This window comes from Hylobates moloch, unplaced genomic scaffold (assembly GCF_009828535.3).
Source record: "Hylobates moloch isolate HMO894 unplaced genomic scaffold, HMol_V3 SCAFFOLD_9, whole genome shotgun sequence".
NCBI lineage: Eukaryota > Metazoa > Chordata > Mammalia > Primates > Hylobatidae > Hylobates > Hylobates moloch.
The window spans coordinates 79,831,866-79,844,814 of record NW_026652284.1 but is presented as its reverse complement, the minus strand read 5'-3'; the positions used below and the strand labels follow the sequence as shown (position 1 = coordinate 79,844,814).

Here is a 12,949-nt window from a genome sequence, read left to right as displayed (position 1 = left end):
CTTTTTAATGATCGTCATTCTAACTGGTGTGAGATGGTATCTCATTGTGGTTTTGATTTGCATTTCTCTGATGGCCAGTGATGATGAGCATTTTTTCATGTGTTTTTTGGCTGCATAAATGTCTTCTTTTGAGAAGTGTCTGTTCATGTCCTTCGCCCACTTTTTGATGGGGTTGTTTGTTTTTCTCTTGTAAATTTGTTTGAGTTCATTGCAGATTCTGGATACCAGCCCTTTGTCAGATGAGTAGGTTGCGAAAATTTTCCCCCATTTTGTAGGTGGCCTGTTCACTCTGATGGTAGTTTCTTTTGCTGTGCAGAAGCTCTTTAGTTTAATTAGATCCCATTTGTCAATTTTGGCTTTTGTTGCCATTGCTTTTGGTGTTTTAGACATGAAGTCCTTGCCCATGCCTATGTCCTAAATGGTATTGCCTAGGTTTTCTTCCAGAGTTTTTATGGTTTTAGGTCTAACATGTAAGTCTTTAATCCATCTTGAATTAATTTTTGTATAAGGTGTAAGGAAGGGATCCAGTTTCAGCTTTCTACATATGGCTAGCCAGTTTTCCCAGCACCATTTATTAAATAGGGAATCCTTTTCCCATTTCTTGTTTTTGTCAGGTTTGTCAAAGATCAGATAGTTGAAGATATGCGGCATTATTTCTGAGGGCTCTGTTCTGTTCCATTGATCTATGTCTCTGTTGTGGTACCAGTACCATGTTGTTTTGGTTACTGTAGCCTTGTAGTATAGTTTGAAGTCAGGTAGCGTGATGCCTCTGGCTTTGTTCTTTTGGCTTCGGATTGACTTGGCGATGTGGGCTCTTTTTTGGTTCCATATGAACTTTAAAGTCGTTTTTTCCAATTCTGTGAAGAAAGTCATTGGTAGCTTGATGGGGATGGCATTGAATCTATAAATTACCTTGGGCAGTATGGTCATTTTCACGATATTGATTCTTCTAACCCATGAGCATGGAATGTTCTTCCATTTGTTTGTATCCTCTTTTATTTCATTGAGCAGTGGTTTGTAGTTCTCCTTGAAGAGGTCTTTCATGTCCCTTGTAAGTTGGATTTCTAGGTATTTTATTCTCTTTGAAGCAATTGTGAATGGGAGTTCACTCATGATTTGGCTCTCTGTTTGTCTGTGATTGGTGTACAAGAATGCTTGTGATTTTTGTACATTGATTTTGTATCCTGAGACTTTGCTGAAGTTGCTTATCAGCTTAAGGAGATTTTGGGCTGAGACAATGGGGTTTTCTAGATATACAATCATGTCATCTGCAAACAGGGACAATTTGACTTCCTCTTTTCCTAATTGAATACCCTTTATTTCCTTCTCCTGCCTGATTGCCCTGGCCAGAACTTCCAACACTATGTTGAATAGGAGTCGTGAGAGAGGGCATCCCTGTCTTACTCCTTTGATATCGATGATACAGCATTTCACTGAGATCTTGAAACATTTTTGATAAACTCTTATATGAATACCTTTTGTTAGTTTATTTAGAAATGACTTGAATGTGAGCTTTCAAAGAAAAATTATTAGGTTAAGTTTGCCATCCAGCATCTAGAATTTTACATTTAACATTCTAACACATATTGCTAACCTTGGTCTACAGGGTCACCCCAAGTTACCCTACATGCTTGGAATTCAAGTTTTCCTGAGCCAAAAGAGCAGAGAGCCTCACCCAAGAAGAGTTGGGCAAAAAAAAGAATAAAAGGAAGACCCTAAGAAATACTAATACCAAAGAGATTGTTTAAGAGGAAGACCAGTAAAAATGACTGAAAAAAAGTTGCAAGACAGATAGAAGGAAACCCTAAAAAAACAATTTCACACAATTGTTCCCAGCAAGTAAAAATACAACTCATGCAAAAGCCAGAAAGTGGAAAGGGTAAAGAAGGAAAGGAATTATCTCAGTGGTTCACTTTACTGATGGTGATAGGATCTCTTAATATAACCTAGATTTCTTTCACCAAAAGTAAAGTAGGTCTCTATTTTAGGACCACTTACCTCTAAAATAGAAAAGATAAAGACACCTGGAAGAGTTTCCAAATGTTAGAAAATTAAAGTATTCTCATCTAGAATTTATGTTCTATTATAATCATTTCCCTAGATCCTAAGGGAGTCAAAAGATATGAATTGTAATCTTGGCTCTATTACTGTTTCACCAGGGACAACTATGGTATTCTTTTGGTTAATCAGTTTCTTCATCTGTAAAATAGGGAAGTTGACTTAGATAATTCCTAAAGACCCTTTCAGCTCTGAAATCCTAAGATTATATATAAGCTAGCTACATAAAAACTTATTTAAGGGATGAATACTATTAAATACCTAAAAAAAAAAATACAAAGAAGACATCATACATACATAAGTCAAAGGAAAAAATTATAACTCAAATATCAGAGAAATCTGAGAAATAAAGTTCCTAGATCTATTTAAAGTAAAAATAGCCATCACCCTCTAGATGGTAAATGAATCACCAAAATTAGAATCTTTTCCTAGCGGTAACATTTACTGGAGAACAGTAGGAATTTACTTTTTAGAAGAGTGAGACTACAACATCTGAAAAACAGACCAGCAAGAAGAATAAGATACTTGTTCATCTGTATTTCTGTGACTTTTCTCACTTGGTATTATTTGCAACTGTACTTTTCTGTCTGGCAGCAGTGCCAACTTCAGTATGAATCATATATTATTTTTACCATGTTGATTACATATGTTCACCAGTTTAGTTGTCCATATATGCTTGGTGTGGTTTGCAAATACTCGGTGACAAAATCCAGAGCATAGCATTTTCACAGAAAGTGTTTACTGTGAAATTTCTCTTTAGAAGTTTGCTTTTCTTTATAGCTTTGATCCATATGACATCCACATTCCTACATTTCAAATAATAGCTTACACTTAAATTAATAAAATGTTTCACTTTGATACAACATGACTACAGTAGGATGTGGTGGTTCTACAGAGGACCTCGTTTTCTTATGTGATTAGAGATTTGGTCAAATTTGACATCTGCTAAGATTTTTCAAACTATGCTTCTTCAGTTTTATGGTGACTTAGTACTTACATTCTGTTATTCATCAACACTTCACAGAAATACTTGATTTGTCTGAATGAATTAAAAAACCCACAACTGAAGAAAATCAGAAAAACCTGGTTTTAAATATCAAAAGATCCTGAATGAGAAATATTTCTACAGGCCACACTAAGTAAGTTATTGATCACTAGACGTCTTCGCAGGATGAAAATTGTTGCAAGATTGGACATAAGAAGATAAACTTACTGGTAAATATCTTTCCTAAGGACAGATCTGCCAAGGGGATTGTCAGCCTGGGGAGCCATGGCAACAGAGCCAATCTTTAAAACCACGGTGTCTTCTTTTGCTGCCTGATTAACTGTAACAAAAGAAGGAGATTCATGAATACACTGTGGATCTGTACATAACTTTATGCATAAGGAGAAATCTCTGAGGGAATAGAATAGAGACACATTAAGGTAAGACCAATAAATAAGAAAAAGTAAAATGAAAAAAAATCAAGTTTAAAATAAAAATCTTTGATGCTTTTCTTAACTCTGTTAATACCCATTAAGTGGTTTCCTGTTAAAATGCACAATTAAAATAGCAAAGAAAAGAAAAACAACTCCACTCGCAACATTAAAAATTATGATATTAAATATATATAAGTAATATTGAAGCCAAATGTTTATCTAACTTCACAATCTGCATATTTCTCCTAAATGATTTTCAGCTTTGGGTTCTTAATACTTCATTGTTATCTACAAATATATTGAAGGATATTACAAGGTCAGTGACAAATTCTCAAAGCCATTTAAATTTACATGCTAAATAATAATTAAATACAACACACACACACACACACACACACACACACATATAAAGTATATCACTTTAAGCTCCAAAATGTCAGAAAATTCAAAAGAAATATGATGGCTGCAATGTTGAAGATGGAAAACACCAACTATTCAATATGGGAGAACATATCAACCTGTTATTCTAGATACTTTTTAATTTTAATAACTTCTACTGTAAAATTGCTTTAGAAATTGGAACCCCAGACCCCTTTAAAAGTTCTACCTCCTAATGACGTCTAAAACTATGATAAATAATCCCAGAAAACAAAAAAAGGTAAAAGGATGTATCAGTTCTAATTCTTTTATGTGTACTAAATAAAATGATATTTGACTATATGCTCTGATTTAGGGCTGAAGTTCAGCACTTTTTCTGCAACTCAACAGTGAATTCAATGTCTTTTCTAAGGACTATTTGGGATGAAAGGGGAAATTAACGGCCCCATTCATTACATTTACATTTTTAAATTATACTTTAAGTTCTAGGGTACATGTGCACAACGTGCAGGTTTGTTACGTATGTATACATGTGCCATGTTTATGTGCCGCACCCATTAACTTGTCATTTACATTAGGTATATCTCCTAATGCTATCCCTCCCCCTCCCCCCACCCCACAACAGGCCCTGGTGTATGATGTTCCCCTTCCTGTGTCCATATGTTCTCATTGTTCAATTCCCACCTATGAGTGAGAACATGTGGTGTTTGGTTTTTTGTCCTTGCGATAGTTTACTGAGAATGATGGTTTCCAGCTTCATCCATGTCCCTACAAAGGACATGAACTCATCCTTTTTTATGGCTGCATAGTATTCCATGGTGTATATGTGCCACGTTTTCTTAATCTAGTCTATCATTGATGGATATTTGGGTTGGTTCCAAGTCTTTGCTATTGTGAATAGTGCCGCAATAAACATACGTGTGCATGTGTCTTTATAGCAGCATGATTTATAATCCTTTGGGTACATCCCCAGTAATGGGATGGCTGGGTCAAATGGTATTTCTAGTTCTAGAGCCTTGAGGAATCGCCACACTGTCTTCCACAATGGTTGAACTAGTTTACAGTCCCACCAACAGTGTAAAAGTGCTCTATTTCTCCACATCCTCTCCAGAACCTGTTGTTTCCTGACTTTTTAATGATCACCATTCTAACTGGTGTGAGATGGTATCTCATCGTGGTTTTCATTTGCATTTCTCTGATGGCGAGTGATGAAGAACTCAAACAAATTTACAACAAAAAAACAATCCCATCAAAAAGTGGGCGAAGGATATGAACAGACACTTCTCAAAAGAAGACATTTATGCAGCCAACAGACACATGAAAAAAATACATTTACATTTTACTCTGTATTCTCCAACAGATGATTCTACTATAGTAGCTGTATAAACCCTGTTTAAAAAATGTTAACAATATACAACTTTCTAGGTCTTGAAGGAAATGTATATTAAAACTTATAATTTCTCTCAAGGAACTACCATCTGCCAAAAATAGAACAGAAAATGACTGGCTGCAAGACCTAAGAAATATCCTGAACAGAACCTGCCTACAAAGGCATACAATCCATATTTCCCAAACTGTGGTGCCCAAAGAATGCAAAAGCTACGAGATTATTTCCAGCTGTATTTCCAGTATATTATTTCAGCGCATTATTTTCAGTATAATCAGTATATTTCAGTATATTTTCACATACTTGGTATGGTCTGATTCAGATTAGTCCAAGGAAAGAAAGTCAGAATTAAGAAAATCAGAAAAAAGTAAGAATAATAAGATATTCAGTGAGAGAAATAAGGAACCAGAATAAGATAACCATGAAGGGAGGAGGGAAAGGCAAAATAGTAGGAAAGTGGGAGAAGGGAAAGCAAAAGGAGAAAAAAAGAGATGAACTATCGTAACAAATATTAGCATATGGATGTCACAGTAAAGACAGTATTTTTACATCCATAGCAAAAGATCAAATAGAAAACTACTTCTCATGCAGCTGCACTATTTTCAAATGACTTACAGCTTTGGTTTGATTATAGGTCCTTATAATATGAACATTGTTTACATTTTACAGATCTTGCATTTTATGCCAAGCTTATCAAATAGTTCCATGTGGGTAAAACCTCTATTAAGCAGCAGGCATCAATTAAATAGTAAGCCTGGAGAATAGACCACACCACAAAGGTGCAATTAGTATATTTGCTAACTGTTCTTCCAGGCTACAGATACTACTCACCATATGAAAGTCTGAAATGTAATAGAAACATTGCAGTAAATGAGGTACATATGGAGGAGAAATGACGTACTTGGTGTTACATACAAAGCCAGATCCAAGAACAGAATCCTGTTTCTGTTAGGGCCAAAAGTGTTCTCAGTAGATTATACTGACTATGAAGTTATAATAAAAAAAAGAGCACTTAATGCAGATAATTCATAAACTAGATTAAAATAATTTTATTATAGAAAGTATTCAACTTATCAAAATATATCACTGAGATGTAAGAAAAAATAATAAAAATATGTATTTATACATGAAAGTTCCTTGAGTCATTTCTTCAGTTACTTTATTGCCGAAAAAAAAATCAGCTTCTCTTTTTTGGCTTATTTCACCTGTACTTAATAGTTGGACCATATGAGGAAATGTTCCTTCTAGAAATATTTTCAACATGAAAATGAATGCCTTCCTTCCTTGCTTTAACTCTATTTTTTAAAACAGAGCCTCATGAGGAACTACTCATTCTAGACATGCTAGATTTTTAAAAGTCGTCTATTGTGAAATAAAAAGATTACCCTGGAAGTCAAACACCTGTAGATTTAGAATCCTGATAGTAACTGCACATAACGTAAACAACATCCAGGTTGAAAAGCAAACTTTCAATATGATTTTTCTAAATAAAATATTAGAATGTTCAATTTTTTTATCATTAACTGAAATTTAGATATGATTAAAGAGTCTTACATTAATGTAGCATATATAATAAGCCTGAAAGATTTCATCTTTTCTTGGGGCAAGAGAGTGTGTATATGTGTGTGTACAGATACATGAATGTACATCTGTGTATGGCATATGAAAAGGCTATAGACAACTCTGAAATCAGGAGTTTGTATCAGTAACCAATAGCTGAATAAAGACCAGAATTTTCATGCAACTGTCAGATAATGTAAGAATCTTGCTTACAACAAACTTTTCTTAATTCCAACCTGAATAAAAAATTTGTGACGGTTTCACAAAATTTTTTTTTTTTTTTTTTTTTTTTTTCGTCTGTCACCAGGTGAGTGCAGTGGTCAATCTCTCCCGGGTTCACGCCATTCTCCTGCCTCAGCCTCTCTGAGTAGCTGGGACTACAGGCGCCCGCCACCACGCCCGGCTAATTTTTTTGTATTTTTAGTAGAGATGGGGTTTCACCGTGGTCTCGATCTCCTGACCTCGTGATCCGCCCGCCTCAGCCTCCCAAAGTGCTGGGATTACAAGCGTGAGCCACCGCGCCCAGCTTCAACAAAAGTTTTTAATCAATTATTGCCACACTGGCAGTTGAAGACAAAAGTTTCAATAAATATACAACCAATGACCATTATGCATATTAATAGAAAGTTCAGTTGCATTTAGTTTACCACTCATCTTTGACACAGATTACTTACTCTGTGACAAGCACAGATCGCTCTGTGATATTTTTATAATAAAGTTTCTGCTGAAAAGTATGATGTAGCAAGATTTAGTTATTTTTTCACACTCATTAAAACAACTTATATATACTTATTTTTTTTTTTTTTTTGAGACACGGTCTCCTGTCACCCAGGCTGGAGTGTGGTGGTGTGATCACAACTCACTGAAGCCCTGACCTCCTGGACTCATTTAATTCTCCCACCTCAGCCTCCTGAGTAGCTGGGACTACAGGCCCGGGCCACCATGCCCAGGTAATTTTTGTATTTTTTGTAGGATGGGGTTTCGCCATGTAGCCCAGGCTAGTCTCAAACTCCTGGGCTCAAGCTATATGCCTGCTTTGGCCTCCCAAAGTGCTGGTATTACAGGCATGAGCCACCATGCCTGGCCTACATTTTTAATTTAATTAATCTGATAATCATCTTATTCAAACTTTCTTGTGAAGGCCTTCTAGAATAAAATGAATAGTATACTCTTGACTCCAACTTACTAGAGTCATTAATGATATTTATTTCTAATGAAATTGCTCCTTCAATCATGATTTCCATAGTCCACATTATAGCTTTTAACATGTATTAAATGGAAACATCCAATCTCCCATATAAAATATAATGTAAGAATTATCTATACTTTAAAATGGTGAATTTGTTATATGAATTTTACCTCAATAAAAATTTTTTCTCTGACCTTTTCATGGGTGAATTATGATTATTTAAATTAAGAGTAGCAAAGAAGAAAGATAAAGTATAAAAAAACCTAACATAATGTGTCAAAATCTGAAACTTTGGCATGCATTTTTGTATTTGTATTCTTAGCTTAGGCACACAGTCTGGCTATTTATAACACCTCAGATAGAGATGCAGGTACAATTATAAGTAAAGATACAGATATATGCACAGATATAGAGATGCAAAGGCAGAACACAAAAAAGTAAAGATATGAGCAATACATATGCCAGACAAAAGGATTAATACACAAAAAATGTATTAATTAATAAGGAAAAGATAAGCAACTCCTTTAAAAAGTAGCGTACTTTTCACTAATGAGACCTACAAAAGGCTAAAAATAAACTTCTGTTAGGGTAAGAGTAAGAAATAGCAGCCATTTAGGAAGGCAATTTGACATCTCTTACTATTTTAAAGGTATGGAATCCTTTGACCTAGCAATCCTTTTGCTGGTAATTTATTCTACAGATACACACATCCAAGCCACAAAAAAAACCCACTAAAAAGTTGTTTGTTGCTAAAAATATGCATATTTGCAAAGGATTACACTTAACTTTAAAGTCCACAGAAAAACAAAAGAAATTATGTTTTCCAAAGACAACTATAACAACCTTCCCCCATCTCACATACTCTTATTCAAGGTGACCTTAGGAAGTACCTAGGCACCTGAATTCTGAAATTATATGTTAAAAACCCACCACAGCCACCACCAAAAAAAGAAAAAGCAGCAGCAGCAGAAGAAAAAGAAGAAGAAAAAGAAGAAGAGGAGGAGGAAGCGGAAGCAGCAGCAGCAGCAGCAGCTTTAAAAATAAGATGGCAGAAGTCTGGAAATATTTCTGCAATTACAATTAGTTGAGGGATTTTCCTAGTTGAAGCAACTCAATGGGAAACAATAAAACTGTGTGATATGTAGTATTAATGTTTATAACACAATAAGCCCAAAACAAAAACATATAAACAAACTAAAAAAGCCCCACAGAAAATAAAGTTGTCCTTTTTTTTTTCCTCCTCTTTCTTAAATAGCCTGATTTGTAATCTTTTTGTCACAAATATATCAGTGAAACATAACTTGTTGCAATAAACCTTTGGTAAGTATCACAGAAAATAAAGCTAGAGTTAAACAATGAACTTCAGACCTCTGCCTCACCACAGAGCTGCTCAGGTGCTCGGCACACAGGAGCTGCTATGCTAAGCGTGAGCTCCCTTTGCTCTTCTTGTTGACTGAACTATGGCATTGTTCAGAAAATACCACAAATCGTGCTCTAATCCACAAGGGCTTCCAAGAAGTTTGGTGGTTCCTCAAAAACAGAATTCCAAACAGAATTACCATGGGACCTAAAAATTCCACTCTTAGCCGTACACCCCAAAAGAACTGAAAACAGGGCCTCTAACAGAAACTTCCATGCCAGTGTTCATAGCAGCATTACTCACATTAAACCAAAAAAGGGTGGAAATGACCCAACTGCCCAAAAGATTAATTGATAAACAAAATGTGGTATACCCATACAAAACAGTATTATTCAGCTATAGCAAGGAATGAAATTCTGATACATGCAGCAACCTGGATGTGCCTTGAAAACATTATGCTAAGTAAAGTAAGCCAGATACAAAAGGATAAACACTGTATGATTCCACTTACATGAAATTTCTAGAGTAGGAAAATTCATAGAGACAGAAAATAGATTAGAGGTTACCAGAAGATGAGGGTAGCTATTACTTAATGGCTACAGAGCTTTTGTTTGGGGTGACAAATACATTGGGAAATAGTGGTGATGGTTTCACAACACTATGAATGTAATTATTGCCACTGAATTATATACTTAAAATGATTAAAGTAGAAAATTTGTCATATATATTTTATCACAATAAAAAAGAGAAAAAACAAGGTTTCCAAATTAACAACGAAAACTATTACATTTATAGGAAAATTTTGCCTTAGAAGGAAACATTTATCACTATAAATAAGACCCATCCAGTGAAGACCACCTAAGGGCTATGACAAACACTGACATGGATGGTGAAAACAAGTCAGTCATGTAGGTTTCTCTCACAGATACTGCCACAAAAATTTGAGTCAAAGAAGCTCTGCAATGAAGATCTAATTGCAATGAAAAAGCAGTTTACTGTGAAAATATTTCCTCACTAACAAATACCAAAGACTTTCAGAAGCTTTCAGGACATCAGATAGATAAGATATTTTAAGACGAATGAGCAAATTTTGAATACAGATCAAATGCTCACATTGAGGAGCCGCTATGTCTGACTCAGAAAGATTTACCAGTGTATACATTATTAGACACCCATTTTCAAAGTCTCGGCCTGGCTGCCAAGATGCAGAAAAAACAACACACTGATATTGTATCACATCCTTGGTCAAGTTTTAAAACTTAATAAATAGGCAATGAATCATACACATTTGGCTTGTTTTCTAAAATTTAAATTTGTTACTGAAATTGATATTTTGTGGTGTGAAATGGGTTTTCAAGAAGGAAACCCTAAATTAAAACAGTGTAGGGAATAATATGGGATAAATGACTAAATTTAGTGTCCATTATACAATTATTATTCAGACACGATTACATCATAAAATTTGAGAATCATTTATAAATCATCAACATTTCCTTATTAGTAAAAAAGTCTACCAATCAGATAAGTTGCTTTACTTCCTTTTCTATCTCTATTGCCTCTCACTATTTCCTCAGCTTTTTTCATAGAGATTCTCCCTGTATTTTTCTATACCTCATCCCACCTTCTCACCTCTAATATCACATTTTTTCTTACGTTTCAATGAAATTTTGGCCTTCCCAATTGTTTGCATTAAACTGAAAATAATTTTACAATTAAGGAATGGGGAACATAAAACAAACACTTCAAGAAATATTCAGGAAATCATAAAAGCCTACTAACATATTTTAAATGAAATACATGAACTCACTTAAGTTAGAAAAATGAATGTTTTACCAGAGAGCCAAATCATGAGTGAACTCCCATTCACAATTGCTTCAAAGAGAATAAAATACCCAGGAATCCAACTTACAAGGGATGTGAAGGACCTCTTCAAGGGGAACTACAAACCACTGCTCCATGAAATAAAAGAGGATACAAACAAATGGAAGAACATTCCATGCTCATGGGTTAGAAGAATCAATATCGTGAAAATGACCATACTGCCCAAGGTAATTTATAGATTCAATGCCATCCCCATCAAGCTACCAATGACTTTCTTCACAGAATTGGAAAAAACGACGTTAAAGTTCATACGGAACCAAAAAAGAGCCCGCATCGCCAAGTCAATCCTAAGCCAAAAGAACAAAGCTGGAGGCATCACGCTACCTGACTTCAAACTATACTACAAGGCTACAGTAACCAAAACAGCATGGTACTGGTACCACAACAGAGACATAGATCAATGGAACAGAACAGAGCCCTCAGAAATGATGCCGCATATCTACAACTATCTGATCTTTGACAAACCTGACAAAAACAAGAAATGGGGAAAGGATTCCCTGTTTAATAAATGGTGCTGGGAAAACTGGCTAGCCATATGTAGAAAGCTGAAACTGGATCACTTCCTTACACCTTATACAAAAATTAATTCAAGATGGATTAAAGACTTACATGTTAGACCTAAAACCATTAAAATCCTACAAGAAAACCTAGGCAATACCATTCAGGACATAGGCATGGGCAAGGACTTCATGTCTAAAACACCAAAAGCAATGGCAACAAAAGCCAAAATTGACAAATGGGATCTAATTAAACTAAAGAGCTTCTGCACAGCAAAAGAAACTACCATCAGAGTGAACACGCAACCTACAGAATGGGAGAAAATTTTTGCAACCTACTCATCTGACAAAGGGCTAATATCCAGAATCTACAATGAACTCAAACAAATTTACAAGAAAAAAACAAACAACCCCATCAAAAAGTGGGCAAAGGACATGAACAGACACTTCTCAAAAGAAGATGTTTATGCAGCCAAAAAACACATGAAAAAATGCTCATTATCGCTGGCCATCAGAGAAATGCAAATCAAAACCACAATGAGATACCATCTCACACCAGTTAGAATGGCCATCATTAAAATGTCAGGAAACAACAGGTGCTGGAGAGAATGTGGAGAAATAGGAACACTTTTACACTGTTGGTGGGACTGTAAACTAGTTCAACTATTGTGGAAGTCAGTGTGGTGATTCCTCAGGGATCTAGAACTAGAAATACCATTTGACCCAGCCATCCCATTACTGGGTATATACCCAAAGGACTATAAATCATGCTGCTATAAAGACACATGCACACGTATGTTTATTGCGGCACTATTCACAATAGCAAAGACTTGGAACCAACCCAAATGTCCAACAACGATCGACTGGATTAAGAAAATGTGGCACATATACACCATGGAATACTATGCAGCCATAAAAAATGATGAGTTCATGTCCTTTGTAGGGACATGGATGAAGCTGGAAACCATCATTCTCAGTAAACTACCTCAAGGACAAAAAACCAAACACCGCATGTTCTCACTCATAGGTAGGAAGTGAACAACGAGAACTCATGGACACAGGAAGGGAAACATCACACTCCAGGGACTGTTGTGGGGTGAGGGGAGGAGGGAGGGACAGCATTAGGAGATATACCTAATGCTAAATGACAAGTTAATGGGTGCAGCAAAACAACATGGCACATGGATACATATGTAACAAACCTGCACATTGTGCACATG

The 12,949-nt window shown here is 35.5% G+C and overlaps 1 protein-coding gene across 1 annotated transcript in view; it reads right to left on the bottom strand.

Moving 5' to 3' along the window:
• VPS13B (vacuolar protein sorting 13 homolog B) overlaps window positions 1–12,949 on the bottom strand; it is a 915,321-nt gene that overhangs the window by 380,785 nt on the left and 521,587 nt on the right. The window contains exon 30 of the mRNA XM_032760928.2: window positions 3,272–3,383. Coding sequence (XP_032616819.1) covers window positions 3,272–3,383 — 112 coding nt within the window. The remainder of the gene's footprint in view (window positions 1–3,271; window positions 3,384–12,949) is intronic.